The sequence below is a fragment of the Penicillium soppii genome (assembly GCF_028829465.1).
Source record: "Penicillium soppii strain IBT 18220 chromosome Unknown utg000004l, whole genome shotgun sequence".
Lineage (NCBI taxonomy): Eukaryota > Fungi > Ascomycota > Eurotiomycetes > Eurotiales > Aspergillaceae > Penicillium > Penicillium soppii.
The window spans coordinates 4,033,782-4,055,676 of record NW_026643234.1 but is presented as its reverse complement, the minus strand read 5'-3'; the positions used below and the strand labels follow the sequence as shown (position 1 = coordinate 4,055,676).

At 48.9% G+C, this 21,895-nt stretch overlaps 6 protein-coding genes across 6 annotated transcripts; 2 read left to right on the top strand and 4 right to left on the bottom strand.

The window, feature by feature from the left end:
- Positions 1 to 389: 389 nt before the first annotated feature.
- Positions 390 to 3,828, bottom strand: N7529_004949 (FUSC family protein; the record flags this gene model as incomplete). The annotated part of the gene is made up of 6 exons (XM_057240476.1): positions 390 to 490; positions 555 to 716; positions 773 to 1,873; positions 1,936 to 2,344; positions 2,400 to 3,725; positions 3,784 to 3,828. 6 exons carry the CDS (start codon positions 3,826 to 3,828, stop codon positions 390 to 392), a joined length of 3,144 nt encoding a protein of 1,047 aa, XP_057099771.1.
- A 387-nt stretch (positions 3,829 to 4,215) lies between these two features.
- N7529_004948 (Ribosomal protein S18) lies at positions 4,216 to 7,306 on the bottom strand (the record flags this gene model as incomplete). The annotated part of the gene is made up of 5 exons (XM_057240475.1): positions 4,216 to 5,946; positions 6,008 to 6,096; positions 6,546 to 6,726; positions 6,820 to 7,064; positions 7,168 to 7,306. 5 exons carry the CDS (start codon positions 7,304 to 7,306, stop codon positions 4,216 to 4,218), a joined length of 2,385 nt encoding a protein of 794 aa, XP_057099770.1.
- A 265-nt stretch (positions 7,307 to 7,571) lies between these two features.
- On the top strand, positions 7,572 to 10,006 carry N7529_004947 (uncharacterized protein; the record flags this gene model as incomplete). Its single annotated transcript, XM_057240474.1, has 2 exons — positions 7,572 to 9,784; positions 9,838 to 10,006. 2 exons carry the CDS (start codon positions 7,572 to 7,574, stop codon positions 10,004 to 10,006), a joined length of 2,382 nt encoding a protein of 793 aa, XP_057099769.1.
- A 404-nt stretch (positions 10,007 to 10,410) lies between these two features.
- Positions 10,411 to 12,576, bottom strand: N7529_004946 (threonine/serine exporter family protein; the record flags this gene model as incomplete). The annotated part of the gene is made up of 1 exon (XM_057240473.1): positions 10,411 to 12,576. One exon carries the CDS (start codon positions 12,574 to 12,576, stop codon positions 10,411 to 10,413), a length of 2,166 nt encoding a protein of 721 aa, XP_057099768.1.
- Positions 12,577 to 15,586: 3,010 nt separating this feature from the next.
- On the top strand, positions 15,587 to 16,498 carry N7529_004945 (uncharacterized protein; the record flags this gene model as incomplete). The annotated part of the gene is made up of 1 exon (XM_057240472.1): positions 15,587 to 16,498. One exon carries the CDS (start codon positions 15,587 to 15,589, stop codon positions 16,496 to 16,498), a length of 912 nt encoding a protein of 303 aa, XP_057099767.1.
- Positions 16,499 to 16,912: 414 nt separating this feature from the next.
- N7529_004944 (glutamate dehydrogenase (NAD(+))) lies at positions 16,913 to 20,309 on the bottom strand (the record flags this gene model as incomplete). The annotated part of the gene is made up of 3 exons (XM_057240471.1): positions 16,913 to 17,047; positions 17,105 to 19,938; positions 19,991 to 20,309. 3 exons carry the CDS (start codon positions 20,307 to 20,309, stop codon positions 16,913 to 16,915), a joined length of 3,288 nt encoding a protein of 1,095 aa, XP_057099766.1.
- Between the last annotated feature and the right edge of the window lie 1,586 nt (positions 20,310 to 21,895).

The following is a 21,895-nucleotide window of genomic DNA, read 5'->3' as shown; positions in this document are numbered from 1 at the left end:
TGAAAAGTATCATTACATACTCGCATTTGAACATAGACTATGTATGTACTTTTGGAAACTCGGGCGACACAGTACATCCTCCAGGGCTCGTAATATATGATGTCGAAAATGTATGGAGGCAGTCAATCTTGAAAGCATTACGCTGCGACAAGATTAGGACCTGGTTAGCTGTTGTATCATCTGGATTGTAACCATACTAGGAAGAGACTTCAAAAATGTCAAGACGACCCAGAGCGTGTAGAAAGATGCAGATAAATTGGCATTGGAGATATTGCCAGACTTTTCAGACGAGACATATCTATTTATTGACTGGTCTACATCAACCCTACTATAGTGACCCCTCGTATTTTTGCGATGCCTTTCGATCGATTGGCCCCCTAGGTATATTTTTAAGCTAGCTGTACTACATCTTCACTCAATACCCCAAAGAGCTGTCCAATCTCTGCAATGATTTCCGTGACCTCATTTGAAAGTTGGCCAGTTACCAAAACTAAAAGATGAGGTACAAGGGTCAGAATTAGCCAAGGACAAGATACAATACACAGAAGACTTACCGTAGGCATAGAGAAGAGCACAGTCTTCATCTGTGGTCTGTTGAGATTCTTCGCGATCTAAACGATAGCGATAGATGCGAGCAAGCAATCGGTCTCTCGCATGCTCGATGCTGGGGAGCACATCACTCAAGGGGTATTCTAGCTTCATGGAAGAGGCAATGACTGGAAGGTGGTTAGCAAGAGAAATCGAAGAATAGATCACAAAGGGATCAACCAACCTGATAGTAGATGGCTGACGCGAGCAGACAGCTGCTGGCGTTCCAATGCTGTATATTGGAGAAGGCTGATTTCACCTTCGGTGGCAGGGTCGTTCTTCATCAGCTCAATGTTCATGGTATGAAAAGAGTTCACCATGCTGCGTGTACGGCGAATAATGTTTGCGTATGAAGCTACAGGAAATGCACTCTTCAATTCGAATTCGGAGCTTGCTGCGGCCTGAAGAGACTCCAACCGAGAAAGAAATCTTTCAATCTCGAGCTTTTCCCGTGGGGTCATGTATACGACAGATCTTTTCTCCTGGGCCATTATCGATAGAGGGTCACGCTTCCAAACGAGGCTCAGGTGCAGCCAGAGAAGACTTAAGCTGTCTTTAAGCCTACGTCTCGCGCTGATGGGCCAGATCAATCGGGTGATGATGACGCCCCAAACACACCCAGACAGCACGGCAACAACGCGGTGAAGTGCAATTTCACTCATGATTGGATGAGTACCTCCCTCATCCTCGTCGAAGTTTGCCTCCTTCTGCGAGAGAGAATAGGCGTATAACACTGAGAGATTGTAGGTGAGCATGATAAAACGACCCATGGGTCCGTTACCTCGAACAATGGTAATGTATCCAGTCCAAATGGCCATCAACCATCCTAGGAATGCAAGGCCAAACACATTCGCCGCTGTGATGTGCCATGCTACTATAGCGCAAACTGCACCCAGGCAAGTACCGAGGAAACGAGCATATCCTGTGGTGTTTGAGGCACCGATTGTCATTGAACAAACCAGCATGTATGACAAAAGACCCCATTCACCTCGCCAGCGCCCATAGAAAGGACGTGTAGATGGGAGAAAAGCAGGCAAGGCATATATTGCAGCTCCTGCTCCAACCTTGATGGCATATCTCGTATCATCTCGTCGAAAGAACCCGAGGCATTTCCAAATCCGATAGCCGAGTCTTTCCCTCGCTGTTTCTCTTTTGGGTGTGCTTCTGAGGTTTTGTGCAGTGATGGGCACACTGTCATGTGCAATCAAGCCATCCGATGCATGTCTAGCATGTCCATGGTGGTTCTGGTCGCTAGCAGGCGCCCCGGTTAGTCTGGAAGCTGGCTCTGTGAAAGAATTAGCACATCTTCCATAGCATCAGCTATATGCTTTCTCATTTGATACACACCTGCATCAAATGGTTCTGCTTTAGCAGCCTCTGCAGTCGCCGACCACTGCCAAAATTTGAGCCACGACCAAGATCGCCCATGAGGACGCTCTTCAACCTCAAGCTGCAGCTCATCCAAAATGGCCAACATCTGTTGTAGCTGCTCTCCGAATTCAAGGAGGGAAAAGCTGAAATGGCCGCAGCTAGCTGAAACCTCTTCAACATCGGCCTCAGCCTCATGAGTCTTGGGCCTCATGTTCTCCTTATGCTGGTATAAAGATGCGAGGGTATCCTCGCGCTTTTCTTTGTAAAGATCAAGAGCCCGGTCGAGACTAATCCTCAACCGGCCGTTCACCGAGACTTTATAGTTTGGAGCAGGCCCAAATGGGATCTCTTTGAAGATCTCTTTCAGTGTGAAGGCCAATGAACGCTGTTTTTGGTCAACTTTTGTATTCTATCAAGGTGTTTGCTTGGTGCCAACTTACCATTTCTGGACCTAGAGCGGCGATGAAAATATCAAATACATCCGCGGGAAGAAGTGCAGCCTTTGGTGTCGATTCAGCACTTCCGTTTTTATGAGAACGTGTAGAGCCCACTGGAGATAATTCCTCTTCTGGTCGCTCAACAATAGGCTCTAGATATGACCCATCAGGGAACGACCACGATCGTTCGAGTGGTGTGAAATAGTCTACATGGGTCGAAGTGCATTGCCCTTCTTCCAATGTTCCAGATTCACGGGCAATGGTCTCTCGAATTAAACCGAACTGGAGAGAAGCTGCATTGCGCAGTCCTCCCATGTTATGTGTGATGTCTTGCACCCAGCGGACAAGCTTTTTCTCGAGCCTATACTCTTTTTCAGTGCCAGCCACATAGTGCTCAAGTTTAGCTTCTCGGACGAGTTTATCGAGTTGGCTGTAGGCCTTCCGGTGCTTTGTCTCTGCGTCAAGAAATTCGGCCGAAACAAGCTCTTCCTCCGAGCCCTTAATGAAGCTGTCTGTAATAATTGCCATCATGGTAGCCAATGTGTCAGTGACTGTGACAAGGTTCGATCGCAATTGTTTTCGCGCCGATATAGGGAATATGGAAAAAGATACAGCCATGACAGCCATTACACCCATCAGAACCATCTTCAAGACTTGGAAGATTTTGGCCAGTGATAAATCGCCACTTTGCACGGCACCCTCCTTGGTCAGGACGGTGATTGTGGACAAAGCAGTTAGTGAACAAGCAACATTGACCAGAGGATCTCCCAATCGTTGCTTAGTCCAACCAACAAAGCCCAGTCCACCTCCACAAAAGACAATAAGAACCACCGCATGGCCAAGGACGGGTAGTTCCAGAGTATCTTGGAAGAACATTTCGACGAACATGCTAGTGATTGTCAAGAACGCCGAATAGCAGAATGCCAGGAACGCGCAGATTAAAGCCTTGACCATCCCGCCCTGGGACCTGGCAGGGTGGAAATAAACTGTGACTGTGGCCACCATATGTTTTCCATCTTGATGGCCCAGCATCGCCGAAATCACAGGGATGAATGTTGCAAGAGATCCGATGAAATACGCGAGACTATACTTCAAGACCCCAATACCTGATTCAGACCTGATGAACTCACTCGCCTGAGCCCCTGCATTTTGTAACCGGCGTGAGAGTAGTGTGAGATACCCCTCATAGTGACTTGAGATTTCATTTGTGAGAAGGCCGCGCCGTTCATCGTGTTGATTGTCGTTGGCATCGGGCGCCGCGTCGCGGAGGTTGATCAGACCTTTTAGGCGCTGTCCGGTCTTTGGGAGGACAAATGTTGCCTGGCGGAGCTTCACCGACAGTTAGTAGTTGAGCTCGGAATATTGGGCAGAGAATGCAAGTACATACCGTAGGGCGTGAGCGGCGGGAGCTGCTGGGAGTTCCGGACGGCATAATTCAGATTCTCGCGTCACGTACTTTGAAGTCATTGTACGAGCCTCATGGCAAAATAAATTATATGGAGTCTCCCTTGTTCCAGACTTTTTTGAGAGGTCAGAGATCCTCGTGCGGAGATGCAGAGCTATGCAGGATAATTTGTTAGCTTGGCTACGATTGGAAGCAAGTTACGGCCACTCCCCACTTCCCATCTCCACGCACCTCTTATCTCTACGCCGAGCACTCCGTACTCCGTAGAGAATATGTATTTTGTTATGTGCTTGGTTGGGTACCAATTCTAAACCCCCAATTTTGTTCTTTCAAATTTGCTGATCTAAGTCAAAAGAAACTTGGAGAATTTATGATTTATTCATAGCAAAATTCGATCTCAGCTACTCTTGACATTTATTGTAGGCCTTCGACTTTCCAAACCTTCACCGCTGCATCTGCACCGGCTGAGATGATCTTTGAACCTTCTGCAACCCATCCCACGCCATGAACACCTTCCTTGTGAGCATTTTGCAGTTCAATCCAGTCTCCTGGCTTGGCCAAGCTCCAAACAAAGATGTTTGTGTCTAGCGATCCACTCACAACATGTGATCCAGCTGCATTCCAGGCAAGTGATGTGATTCGTGCCGTATGAGCCGTCCAGCGGTCCGTCACCAAACTGCCATCTGAAACCTTGAAAACAAGCACACGTCCACGCAAGTCACCAACTGCCAAGTGGGACGCGTCTGGGGAGAAGGCAAGAGAAGAAATCGGGTTGCGAGAGGCATTGATATCTGCCCGCGGAGAAAGTCTGGAGCTTGAGATGGCGCAGATCTGTACCGATCCATTCTCGCCTCCAACTGCTGCCATGGTACCATGCGCGGCTACGGTGGTGGCTGCAAAGTCTGTTTTATATTCTCCAGTCTTCTTGCCATCCTGGAAAATTTCGACAGCTTCGGACTCACCAACCAGAACCGTCGTGTCCCCAGCTGCAACACCCTTTGGCTGTCCGTTGAGCTTTGAGGCGCTACCAGTGTAAGTCTTAGCAGCGGCATCGACAGATCGGAGGGTGTCGTCCCAGCCGACACTGTAAATTCTACCAGATCCCTCTGATGTCGCTGCAAGCCCAGCGACGTAACCGGGGTGAGCTTCTCCTTCGATCTCTTCGACCGATCCTGTCGACACGTCCCAGCTGCAGACTCTTCCGTCAAAGCTGCCTGTCCATAGAGTCTCCTTGTTGTCAACGGTAGTCTGGTTCAAGGAGGTGATGCTCTTCTGGTGGCCCGAAATGACCTGGCGGGGCTTAGGAGTCCCTTCGACCAGATAGTTCAGGTCTCCGCTAAGAGATAAACTGATGAGCAGGTCATCGCTTCTTCCATGGGGCCAGACCACGCCAACTTGGTGGTCACGAACAGCCATAGCACCCTCCTCTCCCAAGGTCCAGGTCTGTGTCGCTTTACCGGCCTCCACGTCCCAGATCTTGACAGTCCGGTCTGCACTGGCAGTCACAAACTTGCGCGAGTCTTTGGCCCATGACACACCGAAGATACTGCCGGTGTGCTCTCCTTCGCCAATTTGACCCTTGGTCTCGCCCGTCTTGCCGTCGTAGAGCCAAATCTTCCGGTCTGCGCCAACACTGACCAGATGCGAACCGTCTGGGCTGAAGCCTACTCCGTAAATATAGTTTGAGTGCTTATCAGCAATACCATTGTTGAATTTGAAAGGCGCTCCGTGGTAGAAAACTGTCTTCCTGTCATCGCCCGCAGTAGCGGCACGCAAAGGCCTCTGCTGCCTAATCGACACAGTGTTGAGCTGGTGGGTGTGACCAGTGATTTCACCAACAGTGTTTCCACTATCCCAGGTGATGCAGTGTCCAAATCGCTGCTTGCCATCACCGACGGCAATAATGCGCTGGGAGTCGCCGTCCCAGGCCAAATCATTGATTCGACCGTTGACAATACTGTATTCGCCCTTGGTGATTCCTTCGCCAACACAGTCCCATACTCTCACGATTCCAGCGGCATCACCACTTGCAACGTAGAAGCCAGAAGGGGCGAACCGTGCGACCGTTGTTTGCGCCTTGTGTTCGGTGTACTGTCTTGCAACCGCGGGGTCATCAATTGAACGCAGGAAGATAGATTTGTTGGACTAAAGAGAATTGTGTTAGATCGAGAATATATCATTGTATATAAGCGGTTGAAAAACATACTGCATATGCCAATCGCTCGCCTTTGGCATCAGAAGAAAGCTGGGTGGGCTGGCCGCGGGTGGTGGACGGGCTAGCAGCCCAAATAGACTCTTTTCAAATTTTGTCAGAATGAGATGAATGACAGGAATGTGTTTTCAAAGTCTCACCGTTTGCAAGTGACATCGCTAAAGCACGTCAACAAAGGGTAAATGTAGAGGGGAAGTTGTTTATGTCGACTGACGTACTCGGGCCACACTAGCGGGGAACACAGCCACGCATCTATTGTGCACGTTACCTACTACTATAATATACAATATTGTGCAATATTGTATGTGGGTAGGTAAACATACAACAAAATCGATCTGTAGTAGTATACAGTATTTCCACAACTACAAATATATCGAGACTGGAAGTTCCCAATAAAATCAATGATCGCTAAGAGTAATAATACACGAAATGTGTCCCTTCAGGCACCGGTGCTTGTACAACACATTCTATCCAGTCCATTTGAGTCTCCAATAGTAATGAATTGCTCAAATGCCACCAGATCGTTCCATACTAGCCCGCATCTCATATGCGAGAATCTCCGGGTGTCGGTGAACACTGGGCATAAGGCCCAGTGCAATGGCTCGGCGGAGAGCTTTGGCAATCTTGCGTTGGTTGACAGGTCGCAAACCAGTCTCAGTTCGAGGCTTGATGCGGCCCATGGAAGTCATATATTCGGACATGACAGCAAAGTTCTGTAGCGAGCGAAAGATAAAACGTCAGTAATTGTTGGTCCATACAGACATGTATCATATAAGTCACATCTCAAGGGCTTTGAGAAGGCCTACCTTGTACATATCCAATGGATTCAAGTTCAATGCGTCAAAAGCATCCGTCTTAGGGCTTTGGCGTTTTCCCCATTTCCTCATCTCCAACGGGCTGAGATCGTGGGGGGCGTAGATGTCTCCGGGCTTGTAATCGCGAGTCTGATATTTCTCAAGGGCTCGGCTCTCGCTGTTTGCCTTGTGGTCCTCAAGGAACCTCGAGCGACTGGTTACCCGGTTGACAACCCGGCGCCGGCTGCCCATGTCGGCTGTCGTGAAATGTTAGTGACGTATCCAGTGATCAAGTTTCCCATTCCCAACGAAAAGATGTAAAGAGTAGTAAGGTCAATTCAATGTACCAAGTCAACGTACTGTGCGAAGTTGTGCGGCGCTGTGAAGTGAAGTCGCTGATGGCAGCAGTCGAGCTCCAGCGACATAGTGACAGACCAGCACTGGCGGTTGTCGCAGCATTGCGCAACAATGAGGGTGAAGAAAAAATATTCAAGGACATATTGAAAATACACCGGTATTCAGCCACGGGGTTTTGCTGATTTAGATGTTTGAGCAACTGACAGGGAGACCGGGAGTCAACGCGGAGTTGAGATCTTTTTTTTGCCAAGACTTCTTCCGCCTAAGTCAACCTCCAGATCTCTCCGCGTCGCGAATCACCATTATTTCTTGTCCCAAGCATTCAGAGCTACTCAAGATCGCGAATTTCTCTTCCAAGTTCAAACCTTGCTCTAACTGAGCTACAGGTCCAGTCTTAATCGCTCACCATGCAGTCTCATCTCACGAGACGGGTCTTCCGGGCAATTACCAACAATGAACCACTTCAATTCTCGCAATGTCGTCGAAATCGCCTAATGCATACAATAACCTCTGTTCGTGTGCGACCTGCCATGTCCAACATCTCATATACCTCGCGACGCACCCTCTTCTCCTTCACTACGTCTCAAGACCCTGACCGGCGGCCAAGTACTTTGCCATCCGAGAAAGGCCTGCAACCAATGGCGGATTTGATGAGGTCGCTTAAAGATAGAAGCCGATCTCCTCCGAGCTATCTTCTCGCAAGGGCGTTTCAAACATTTTTCACAACGCGGCTTGAAACTCCAGGGGTGATCACTCAATTCCATGCCCGTACGTTGGTCGTCACGTGGAAGCATCTCAGGGCCCAGCAGAACGATCTTGATGAACAAGACTGGCAAAATATTTTCTCGACGGAAAACCTCGAGAAAATTTTGCATGTACTCGCCGAATCAGAATGTGTTCCACAGGCCCGTGAGACTGTGGTTCGACTCGCCCGATTCGCATATCAAGAACTTAACCTCGATCACGGATTTGGTCCGAATAAGATCAGCAGACCAGCTCTTACTCTGTACATTGAAATTTTGGCTATGAATGGCAATCCGGAGGATGCTAGACATACTGTTCTCAAATTTTGGAGTTCAATGAGCAAGGCCAAACCGTCACCTTGGCTCACTGTGCTGAGAGGATTTGCCATGAAGGACGATTTACGACAAATACGGAGGATTGTCGATGAATGGGAGACTCATGGTAATAGCTTTGATCAAGCTTCTCATCAAGAGATCATCAGGTTTCTCATCGACCACGACCAATTTAAAGCTGTCCAAGTTGTCTACGCCTGTCCCATTGCCGGCGGCTTGCAGCCCTCCCTAGGCACAAAAGAAGCCGTCATCGAATATTGTATCTTGAAGTCCCAGGCAGATACGGCAGCAGAAATCATCAATACCATCTCCGGCGAACCAAACAAAGACACTGCTGGCATCCTCTTACTTTGGGAAGCAGCAAAGAGTAACAATGCTTCTGTTCTTGCGCAAAAAGTTGATTCCTGGATCTCGAAGAACCCGGCACTCAAGGACTCCGTTGATATCACCATTGTTAATATGCTTCTTCGGTATGCCAATGCAAAGCAAAACACAGAATTGGCTTCCGATTTAATGGCGCTAGCGGACCAATGGGGCCTTGCCCCGGATAACAACACACATATGTTGCAATTGGAGTCTCAAATCCAGGCCGGTAACGTTCAAGAGACTTTGAGGCTTCTCGAAGACAAGGTTGACGCAGCTTCCCTCACGAGCGACTACCTCCCCCTTGCCAATAAGCTCATCGCGATGCTTTGCCGATCCGAAGAAAAAGACGAGCTGTTCCATCAAATTTCGTCTCTCCTAGACCCGCTCTTCGAAGACAATGTACGCCTGGAGCCTGAAACCGTTGCCGCATTGACGCACCTTCTTCTCTACCGCAATGACCTGGATGCCGTTTCAGAGCTGCTCCGTCCACGATTAGGAACTTACGAGGACGATCAGAAGGCACCGGTACGCGACGCGGTCACCCAATTTATTCTGGACATGAGCCAATCCGACACAGATGTTTGGAACGCGTATGAGTTTTTGAAAATCGCATTCCCATACACGGGTGTCGCAACACGCACCAAAATCATGACCGCTTTCTTCGAGCGCAAACGCAGTGATCTGGCGGTTTTGGTCTTCGGACACATGCGTCAAGCCGATGAGTTCACCCGCCGCCCCAGGCCCGATACGTACGCCCGTTGTTTCCAGGGCCTGGCCCGCACGGCAGACGCCACCAACCTGGAACTCGTGCACAATATGCTGAAGTTGGATCTTGAGGTGGATCTCAACACGAGGACTCTGAATGGCCTGATGATGGCCTATGCCGCTTGCGAAATGCCAGAGAAGAGCATGACAATATTTCGACAGATCCTCCAGTCTGACGAGGGCCCCTCCCAGAAGACCATCACCCTTTTCTTCAAGGTTTGCGAGAAGCACCACAACGGCGCCCAAGAGGCTATGAAGATGATGGCCAAAGTCAAGAAGCTGGAGATTACCGTGGACCGCCCTCTTTACTCGGCTTATATGGAAGCTCTGGCAGCGCAGTGCGAGTTCGATCTCGCCACCGAGGTTATAAACAACATGGAGTCCGAGATTGGCGTCCTTCCCACAAGTAATACGTGAGTACATCCGCTATCTCTCTTGTATCTATCGTCGCTAACAAACATTTTAGTATCGGGCTGTTCTACAATGCCATCCCGTATCAATACTGGAAAGACGAGGTTGAGAAATGGGCAATTCAGAAGTATCCCGAACATTGGGAACACCTGTTGACGATGAAACGCACTGAGCACGAGGAAGGGTTGAAATTTGACGGTATATCGAATGATGTGACGGTGTAATAACGGTCATTTAGGTAGCTACTGAATGTACAATATGTTCGTTTCCCATGTATGTGTGACTGGCGCATGATGAGTCCCCGAGGTCAGGTAGCAAAGGAATTAAAGCCATAAGCAGGTATGAATGAAGCTGTGCTAAAGGTGAACAACGAATAGGTGGAAGTATATGAGTGACACACATGTAATTATCGGTTGTTCGGTTGGCCGTCGTCACTGAGTCGCCCCCAGTGAAATGCCAGTAAATCTAATTAAATGTACAAAATGATTGATTGGAACAAAACTGGTTGTATGGCTTTCTTCTCTCGCTGCAAGGCCAAGACGCTGATGCTGATGCAGACAATGCATATGATGCAAATAATACAATGTAAATGCGACGCAAATATTCTCAGGAGACAAAAATGGCAAGTCTAAAGACTGAAAATCCCACTCCTCTTCTTCCCATGCGGATAAACAATCAAAGCGGAGATGAAAAGCCCAACGGAGATTCCAATCGCCGTCTGAATCATTCCATATCCAAGCGACGTAAGCGAGCTATTACTCGTCGCTCCACTGGTACTCGAGACATTACCCGACTTCACAGCCTCCGCATACTCCAATCCGGAGATAATCGACCCACTAGACGCAAGACCAGACGGCACGAGCGTGAAAATGCCCGGGATAATCGCCGCAGCAGCATGGCCGTGCCAAACGCGGCTGTACAGATTGGCCAGCAGACCAATTGTGAACGCGCCGATTGTATTGGCGACCTGGTTTGCGCCGAGTTTCTTCGTGCTGAAGTAGTTCGCGACGTACCCGCACACGCCCATGGTGATGGTGACAGGCAGCTGCTTTGCTTTGGATTGATTGATCAGGGCGGCGAAGAGACAGAATAGCGCGACGAAGGGGAAGTGTTGGATGTACTCGTTTCCCCAGACTTCGGGCAAGCCGGAGCATGTTGAGTCTGTGGTTGCGTTGTTGTCCATTAGGCCGTAGATTGTTGTGCCGACTGTTACGCCGTAGCCGAGGAAGAGGGAGTAGATGATTGTGAAGACCATGCGGATGGAGCCGGCGTTCATTTGGTGGGACTGGAGCTCGAGACTGCTGCTTAGGACTGCGAACCCGGGTAGAATCATTGCGATAGATGATTGGGCCATTGCTGAGAAGCAGAAGACGCGCTCGCCGTTGTGGTGAATGCTGCCGAAGGCGCGGGCGATGAATGATGTTAGAATTGCGGCGGATACTTCGAGTACGTTCGAGTACGTTGCTGAGCTTGGGGCGAGGACGTGTTGCATAAAGCCTACGAGACATCCTAGGATGAAGATGATGGGAAGGTCGACTGGGCGTGCGCTGAAGGAGTACGGTCCGACTGCGACGCTGGCTAGGCCAGTTAGACACACTAGCATCCAGCGGTTGTAGCGCGGTTTGCGTTGCATGATTTGGTCCAAATCCTGCGTGGCCTGCTCCACGCCGATGACATCGTGCACAACATTTTTGTAGACGTTGTGAGTCTCGGCCAGGCGGGACAAATCGAGTCCCTGGATCACGCGAATGATTTTGACCTCCGCTGTGCGGGTCAGAGGATCATCGAATGACATGAACATGCAACCTGGAATATACAAGAATTGCGCTTTGACCTCCAGCACGTTGGAGGTCATCATCATGTACTCCTCTAGTCGATGAGTTGGGGCGCCGTACTTCATCAGCGCACGACAAAGTTGCATTATGTACTGCTGACGGGCCAGGAGGCGGGCAATATGCACTGTGAGCTTGACATCTTTCTTGCTCTTGCGTTTCTCTTTCTTTCGTTGCTTGGGGTTTACGGGAGGTGGTCCTGCGGCATTGGGGACTCCGACCCGGCTCATATCCATGGATGCATGGATGAGAGAGGAGGTATAACTGTGATTTGACTTGGTTTGATGGTGGCCATTATTGTACCACTTCAATTTTTCTTTCTTTCCACCTGGAGTCACCGTGCCAGACGGTGCCAGTGTCTCCGTTTCCGGGTCGGTCTCTGATGCTGTGGAGACGAGACTCATCCGACTCGCCGTTTGAAGGTTGTTGGCGTAGACTCGAAGTAACTGGGAAAGAAGTCCACCTGGTGGACCGCCAGGGATTGCCGTTCCATCTGGAGTGCCTGGGGTTGTGGCACCTGAACGAGGCTCTTCAACGCGCGGAAGCCTTGGTTCGGACTGTAAGCCTAATCTTTCCACCAACAGACGAGCCTGTGAATTGTAGTCTGTTCCGGGAAGTCTGTCTTCCTCATCATTTGCTTGTCGGGCCTCATAGCTTTTGATGTCATCCGTTGCTCCATAATACTCCGGTAAAAATGGCGAATCCAAGCCATCTGCTTCTCTCTCAGGCGGTCGTCCAAGTCTCTCTGCTATAGTGGCGGCACGGTTTCGGACCCGCTGGCTTGCTGTTCGCCATCGTTGGGACGATGAGATACTAGGCTTCACACTAGCATCTTCTGGAGTGAGCGCGTCTGGCTTGGTATCGTCTCCAGTGTGGTCCGTATCTGCTTTGTGGTTCCGCTCCGCATCCTCTGCAGAAGGATGGGAAGGAATAGGTGGAAACTTCTCTTCCGGATCCGACATTTCGCGCAAGTGGCACGGCAAAATCGATTCCTGCGGAAGTGCTCGGAAGTGGACTGGGTACTTTTCCAAGTAGATGTGTGGAGAAAAAGATGCTCAGGGGATTTAGGTCGAATTAACCCCGACCTCACACAAGAGCTCAATGATCAACGGTCCAATTCAATACCCCACAAACGGTCAGACTTCATATTCCGGGGAGAAGGAAAAGGAAAAAAAACCAAGAGGGTCCAGGGGTGGAACGATCCTTTTGTTTAGAATGAGGAGAAGCCAGTCCTTTCACAAATTTATGACAGAGACCCACGTCGCTAATGCGGATTGAGGTCATGGCCATGGGTCTTCAACTGACTGACGCGTTCCACCAACGTGGCGGGCTATTATTGTTTTTATATTGTACGGAGTACAACATTCTATTCCGTACCTGGAGGGCGGGTTGTACAATTTGCGCAAAATCTCGTTCCTGGCCCGAAATAATATCTTGATATAATCCATGGACATACTCTCTGCCCAGGTGTATAACTGTAAATTACTAATTCCTTCATAAAATCATCAAAATAAGCTTCTCATTCATCCACTAACCCACACTAACTTTCTATGGCTTTTCCTTCATCTCTTTCTCTACGTGTACCTATACATTATCTACATATGTACACATTATGGGACCACGTATGTACTGACACTTGCATCTTTTCTTTTGTTTCTCAGCCAAAATCCATTTAAAATCCTTCCTGTCACTTGAGAAGCAAATTTTTCTTTCGGCCTAGACTGCGCCTCCGACTATTATTACCTTCGGCACGGTGTGGGCCATTGTTCCACTTTGTCCGGATGAACCGTCGGGATGCGTTATTGTGGTTTTTTTGGTGAACATTCTAATTTTGTCTTTAGAAAAGGCGAGACCAATCTGGAATCTAGTAAGGACTGGGTATGTGCCAATTGTGTGCCAATGGCAACAATGGCAAATTGGGCTTACATAGTAGTTCCTCCACAATATAAAAATGACCTCGGCATTTGTAAACGGCTCTATCCGATACATCCGCTCACGTGGACATCTTATAGGTACTTCAACGCCCCAGAAAGATCGCGCTGAACTAAATATAATGTGGTCTTGATTTGTCTGAAAATATTTATATATCTTCAGTTTATAGTCTAGAAAGCTTAGGACTAATTGGTGGAAGTTATCCCACTGCATCGGTGTCGGGAGATCATTGGCTGTATATATATAAGCTCAGTTGAAAGGGGCCTTGTATGAATGTGGAGAAAGACCAAAAACCCAAACCAGAAAGATGCATATGTAGATATAAGGCACATTAATAATGACAATAAGCAGACTGATCTCATTCTATAAAACCCCGTGACCATTAGAGGTAAGGCTAGCAATCGTGGAATGAACTCTCTATGAACTGGGGCCCCGGTGAGTAAGAGCGTGCCCGCTTCATCTGGGTTGATCGGTGATTTCGCAGGCTTGACTGTGACAAGAACGTCGAGTGTTTGTTTCTTAAGTTTGGCATAACACGAGATGATCTGTCAGATAAACATTTGCTAAGACAATCTAGAACTCCTCCGCGATGCCTTTTGCTTTATGACCATAAATGAGCCTGATTTGGGAAAAGAAATGAGTGGTCATAATCCAAACAGTTCATCAACAGTCATAAGCACAGTACTCCTGTAGCTCAATTGGTAGAGCGTGCGACTTTTAATCGCAAGGTTGCGGGATCGTACCCCGCCGGGAGTGCTTCAATTTTTTTTTTTTTGGTTCCGCGACACATAGTTACAGTCGCTCCGCAATAGTTAGTTTCTGCACAGCAGTGGTATTAGTCGTATGTTATCATGACATTATTATAGCGAGCAGAACTTTATAATTACCTACATGTGATATTAACTAGTTGTATTAATGGAATCCATCAAGTTGGGATCTTGGAGGGTAATAAGATACACGCTACCAATTGTACGGCTAATGCAATTTCAAGTAGTTTACAATTTTACCAACTGCACGTAGAATTATTAGGTTCATGGGACATATTGTGTACGATCATTACGGTGTATGTCATAAGAACCACACAACAGAGGAAACCAATCGTCACCTCCCAGGCTGTACCTGGAAAGCTAGGACAACCTATGCCTAGGAAACGCAGTCGCTGCGGAAAGAGGACGTTGGACGACATCTGTCCGTATGTCGCCGCAGACAATAACGAGCTTTACATCTTTAAACCGCTACAGATTGGGGACGTGGGCTTCAGCCAGAGGAAAGACTTCGTTCGATCTTACGTGAGAATGAGAATCTGTCAGATAAACATTGGAGTGTGATTCGAGGGAATCAACAATCCTTTGCCTACAATCTGAATGACCAAGTCAACTAACCTATCAAGAACAAGCTAAATAACACAACTAAAGAATCACTAACTAACTAGCTACTGCATGCATAACTTTGTAAATATGCATGTAATTAACATCGGGTGGCGTCGAGAGATAACCCTAAAACCACATGCTAAACCAGTGATGTAGCAATGTATGAATTATGTCATTGACATAAAATCAAATGAAATCAATAAACAACATCTGGGCACAGTACACTGCTCGATAAGCCAACCACCAGCACCGTCTACATATCCGGCCCAGCCGAAACCCCACATCAACTCAACATCAACATCAATATCAACATATCAGCATCTGAGAGTCTCAAGCTTCTCTAGATATACCTTGTTAATTACGATACAGAACTCAAATCGTGCGCTCAAAACCAAACCCCAATCCAATCCGACAAATCCGGCAAAAAGGGATAATTTACCCCAATGCCCAAATCGCCACCCCTCACCCCCCCGCAACGCCAATAGCCCTACAGAAAAGCCACCTTCTCTCCCCAGCCCCAGACCGCCTAACAAACACCCCGACAACCCTATCAATTACATCCACGGAAAATCATGTCTTAACTGTACATCGACTGCTTGCGCACGAGCCATCCGAAACCCTTAAAGGACAGCTGCTTTACACCGTGTTGGAGAAGCAATGGCCCGCGGGGATGCGGGTTATCTGCGCTCAAAATGCACCGGTGCTTGTACTAAGACGGGCTTGGCTTTCTGGTGCTCGGAAGTGGGGCGTTAGACTTCCTGATGAAGGGAAAGGGAAGGGGAAGGGAAAAGGGGAAGAGAGAGAGAAGGTGGAGTTGCTTAATGCTTCTATGCCGTGGATTGGGGAAGGGAATTTGAAAATCGGAGTTGGAGGTGGGTTTCAGCTAGATTTGGAATTCAGAAATGCGCTTGCGCTTACCACGTACCGCTTTGCGGGGAGGGAGAGGACATCGAGTATCCCAGAACCGCACATTTGTGATGAACCACCACCCTATAGTGATGTTGCTGGTGATGTAGAAGAAGAAAGGAGATCGACCCAAAGAAACGAGAAAGATGGCCTCTTCCACGATTCAAATTATGGAAATGCCTCACCAGAGCAAAGCCCGCCAGATATAAGAACCCAGCCTGACTCTGCGTCTATACTTCCATCCTACGCCTCCGCGCGTCTCAGCTCCAGCAATACCCTTCGAGACCTACTCGATGCAATCGAGCCACCTGAAGACCCAGCACCAGCCCCAGAATTAGCACCAACCTCTCCATTCGCACTGTCGAGTTCCGGCTCAAGATCAAGGCCCAGGTCTGGGCACGAGACAGCAGACATCAATACCGGCCAGAGGGTCGAGCTGAAAGTGCTGCAGTCTGCTGCGTCGGGGACGGGTGTGATGATGGGTAATCATAGGATTATGTATATTACTCGGCATAATGCGATGGATTATAGTAAGTCGAAGTCGAAGCTGAAGGCGAGGTGGGAGGTTCAGGTGGCGGAGGGGGTGGATTTGTTGCTGGTGAGTTTGTCTTTGGTTCTACGGGAAGTTTGTTGTAGGGTTCGGGTTGAACTAGTTGTGCTGACGGTTATGTTTTGAACTAGGCAGTGAATATCGTGCTGATTATGATGGAGGTTGGGTCGTCTAGATGAGACTGCATTGTTTGGAGTTCGTTTTGAATTGTATAACTAGAAATAGATAATTAGACCTCGACTAGACTTTTATAACCATGACCTAACGATCTCAACATCACTACATGTAGCCGCAGCTCCCTAGATACTATCGTTAAGATACTAGGACCATATATAATGTAAAGATTGCAATTCTAAAGGACCCTGAAAGGCCTTATCTCTTTTCAGAATGCCGCTTAAAACTTTTCTAACCATACATTCGTCAAGGAACAATCTTTTGTCCCGTATTAGTAATATCGTGTGACTCAAATCTCATCAAAAGGAAAACAAAAAGTCACAAGACTCGCGCTCGCAAAAGAAATGTCTATAACCAAAGTTCTTTCTACGACTGGACCATAGACAGACGCTTGGTCATGAAGTCGAAGAAAGAGAACTGGCTGGGCTGGTTTCCGTACTCGTAAACGAAGCGACTGGCCAGGTAGCTACCGAAAATGGCACGCAGGTAGTTCTCAGGGACCTAAGATTCATTAGTAAATATTCACAACGGTAGTAGGGATGGAAGGGGTAAACATACACGTCCCAAGATGGTCTCGAGGCCAATCTTGTCCAATAGACGACGCGGGAGAGCGTCTCCAAGAACAGAGCGGCGGAGAGCAACGTTGTCCCAGAGCTCGGTCATCTGAAGCTCCTCATCGAGCTTGGTGATGGCCAAACTGAGACGATCACTGAGGACACTGCGCAGCACACCGGTATTCTCGTGTTCGCGCCAGATGGCCTCGAACTCAAGTGCGGCGTTCTGCTGGATGATCTGTTGCACCTCCTTGACGTAGGCCTGGTAGAAGTCGGGCACGGTGCCGTCCTCGCGGATGCACATGTTCTCGACGAACTCCTCGTCGTTGAAGGAGAGCGAGGCGAGAACCTCCAGCGAGGAGGAGGTCACACCACCCTTGTTGGCCGAGGCGTCCTTGTAAAGAATGCAACCGGCCTTCTCGAGTCGCAGCTTGGCGTCCTGGGTGATGAACAGGTTGGCACCTTCGACAATGTAGGGAACGATGCACTTGTTGTCCTTGATGAGCTTGCCGACGGTGGACAAGTCGATGGACTCGGGACGGCCACCGCAAGGAACGAACACGTCGAACTTCTCCTGCGAGCGCAGGTGGTAAGTGTTACGGAAGATCATGCCGTTGTGGACGACTTCGCCACTGGGGAGCTTGATGTTCTTCTCGTCAACCAGAACGCGGTAACCATCCGAGGACAACTTGGACATGTCGAACTCAGAGATCATGGCACGCTTCTTAGCCAGGCGAAGAAGTTCCTCGTGGTTGAGACCGTTGGGGTCGTAGATCACACCAGCTCCATCAACGATAGCAGCATACTTCTCGTTGGAAAGTAGGATCTCGTTGGATCCGAGATCACCGTCGGGACCACCAGTCTGTAGCTTGAGCAAGGTAGAGGGGTCGATGTTCAGCTTGCGCTGGATTCCAAGTACGTATTGGCGGACCGAGAGAGTGGTCATACCGTAAGAATCGTGGGGAATACCACCCAGCTTGGGGCTCTTACCGGTGAAGAAAGACTTCCACCAGGGAGCGCCACGGCCGCGAGCATGCTCAGTGGCCCAGTTGACAAGCTCGGCAGTGTTCTCATCGGGACCCATGAAGAGGATCTCGTCCTTGCCGTGCAGATCAACAATTGGGTCCTTGATACCGGGACTGACCGGAGGCAGGAGCAGATCGAGGATACTGTCGATGTACTTCTCGAAGGCGACCCGCGCCTTGTCCTGGTGGTCAGCATCCAAAAGAATGACACCCTTGGCACCGCCTTCGGGAATGTCCTTGTTCTTGCGCTGCTGGGTGTTCGCCAAGTTGTAGTTCTCGTCAAACAGCGAACGGGCGTTGATGTTGTACGCTTCGCCATTTCGGCTCTTGACGATACGAATACCACCACGAGCGATATCACGGAAACGCAAGTGGAAGCCACGGAACTCGGAGCTGATAACCAAGAACATACCGTACAGAGGCTGGGGGTATTCGTGCTCAGGCAAGAAGTCCGGCTTCAAGCGGAAACTGAGAGCCACCTTGGTGGGAGTGAAGAAGTTGGTCTTGAGGATGGAAGAGTTGAACACGCGGAAGGAGTTCATGACCATCTCATCGTGCTCGTTGAGGGCAGTGCCGCGGATCAGCTGCTTGAGCTTGGTACTGTCGAGGACCTCGTCGGTCTGGATACGCAGGTAACTGAGAGTAGGGAGGAAGTCATCACCACTGGGGCCCTGTGTCTGGACGTAGTGGGTGTTGGCAAAGTCAAGGTAGAGCTTGTGGATCAGCTCGGGGTATTTGTTGATAATCTCGAAGATATAGTCTGCAGTGAAGGTCTCAGTTCGCAGACGCTTCTTGATCTTTGAAAGCAACTCTGCGTGGACACTGTTGTTGCTATCCAAAAGAGCAGACAACGAAGTATATTCTGAACCGAGACGATTAAGGAATTGCTGCACGAACACCCACGCGCAGTGAGCATAAATGGTCTCTTGCAGGCTGAGACGACCACTGGCAAAGTGGCCCTGGAAGCGGTTCTGGGGAATACAGTACAGAAGGGAAACCTCCTTCATGATCTGGTGGATGGCGGCCTCAATAGGAGGGAACTTGGCCGAGATCTCAGAGTTGTCTGAGGGACGCAGGTAGAGCGAAATCACAGTGATTCCGTTGGAGAAGTTCTCCAGGTACTTGCGTGAGCTGGTCAAGCGGTAGTAGTGGTACAAATCCGACAGAGCGCTGAACAGACCCATAGCAGATCCCTGACGGTAGGCAATAACCAGACGCTTCTCCCGGCTGCCCTCGATCTCGAACATCTCGATGACGGGACCGGAGCGGCCAACAGCAGTGGTGATGATTTCCTGGTAGATCGCTTTTGTGTTTGGTGTGGCCTTCTGGAGAAAACGCTTTTCGCCAATGATGTCGATGTTGGTCTCATTGGGTGAGGGATTGGGGTTGACAAACTGACACTTGTACACGAAGTAGCAACGGAGCTGCTGGCCGTTGTCACCGGGGAGGGTGGTGGGCGAGCGGAAGGTCTCCACACGGTAGCTGTTGGCACCCTTGGAGTGGTTGACGTACTTCTCATCGATACGCTGCTCGTACCGCGGACCTTTCGTGGAGGATATACCGGGTCTGCTGGTATCGATGTACACAGCGTGATCCTCGGCCTCCTTGTCCAGGCGAATCTCCAACTGCTTATCATCGCGAGCGTAGGCGGCGACCTTGGCGGCATAGAGGGAAAGAATCTGGGTCACAATGGCATCCACGGACTCGGTCTGGAAATAGGTATCGTCGATGCCAAGCATGTTGTAGAACCAAGTAGTTTCGGAGATGACGAAGTCACTGGGGAAGAAGCCCTTCTCCTCCAATTGATCCATGACTAGTCCAAAATTAGCTATTTTGCATATCGCTAGAGCTTCAATTCCACCAACCTTGTTCCATCTGCTTCTGCTTGCCCTCAAAAGTGGCCGCGATGTAGCCCGGGTCCTCCTCGGACAGCACACGATGCTGCGGAGTACCTGGGATACCCAAATGAGTGGGCTGCGGGGAAGGTTGACGCAAGGCATTTCCAACTGCGTGATCCAAATGCTTGTTGTGGGGATGGAAGCGTTGGAAACCGATGGGAGTACCTGAGCCGGAGCTTCCATCTTGGCTGGCCACAAGCTTAGGCTGAGGACGGCTAGGCAAGCTCACGCCATTGCCATTGCCATTGGGAGTCTCCGACAGTGGGGTAGATACAGGAGACGACATGGTGTATATAAGGAAAATCTCCTAACACGTAAGAGGGAAGATGAAAAAGTCTTTAAGAAGCATTAGCTGAGATGATTCATAGACATGAGTGAGATAAGGCGACACAAAGAATGTTCCTTATCTCGTCCGATTGCCAATTCCCGAGATAACGAGAGAAACAAGGGAAACAGGAGGTAAGGGAAAGAAGAACATCCTTGTCCAAGTCAAGTGATTAACTTACAATTAACAAATGCAATGATCACCGATCGTCGCCATGGACTGAAGGTGAACAAAATGTATAGAAAAAAATGTAATGGAGATGATAATGAATTCTGGTCAAGAAAATCCGGGGAACCCTTGTCCTTTTATAACATAGCATAGAGTATATTTTTGCCTTGCAATTCCAGATATAATAATAAATTCTTTATAAAATTTTTAAATAAATTCCAATTAAATCATTTGGATAATTCTTGATAATTCTTGTTATTCTATTATCATTACATATGTCCCGCAATCCTTGGCCAGTCATAACCGATTCTAGGCGGAAGGGTCAACCGTATAGAGAGAGTCTCGAAGCACATTTTCTGATCTGATCCACTTCAAACGCTCATTCCCTTTCCACTTTGGACTATTTTTGACTAAGAGCCGGCGATAGGTGTCACTCTGATTGGTAGCCAACGCCCCTCCTTCCGAGCTGAAGCCGAATGCAATGATAAAATCCCGCTGCGTCATGCGGGCCGAAACAATTGCCTCAAGTCTGGAACGTGGCTGAGGGAATAGAACTGCGGTTACCAACATAGGAACAAGCGCAAAAAAATTAAAAAATAAAAAGTGACCGGGTGACTTGACAGAGACTGAAAATAGAGTCCCTAGCAGGAGTTATACATGGTCACCTGAGTGTTGTCTTACTACGATCCTGGTAAATCTTTTATTCTTTGCTATCAAATTTCCATATGATGCGATATGTATCGAACATCGTGGAATGCAATGTGTCATGAATCCACCGGGATAGAGATTTTTTCTTGAATCACGAATAGACCTAGGTACCAAGATAGTTCAATAAACCAATCAACCCATGCTAAATGCCTCAATTACGTTCCCAAGGTTCCAGATGGCGTCCCCAGATTGAATGATCGCCTGCCCTATGTCCGGGGGATTTTCGCCATTGGGGGAGAATTTTGAAGAGTTTGAAGAGTTTGATCAGTTTGATCGGGGTTCAGACTCCAGGGCTAACCAATAAACCAAAGCAATCAAAGCCTCGACCAAACTAATGACTACAATTATTGCAGTCGCGAGATATCCCCGGCCCGGTGACAGGCTATCTCCATCTCCAACCGGAGGGGCTCTGGTACCTGGATCGTCGACTTGCGGGGTAACATTCCTATCGCATGGGTTTCCCCCTCGATCTCAGATGCACGTTGTTTTGGTCTTGCACCGCTATTCGTTAGAAATAGCGCATTCGTCTCTCCATACCCCAACAATCATTGTCATATTTTTCACGCAATCCAAATCTTCCAAGGACGTCCGGCGGGGCATTTTACGTGATAGCGGACCACTGACGGCCTCAATAGACAATTTTGATTGGAAGAATTCACCGACTGTCCGAT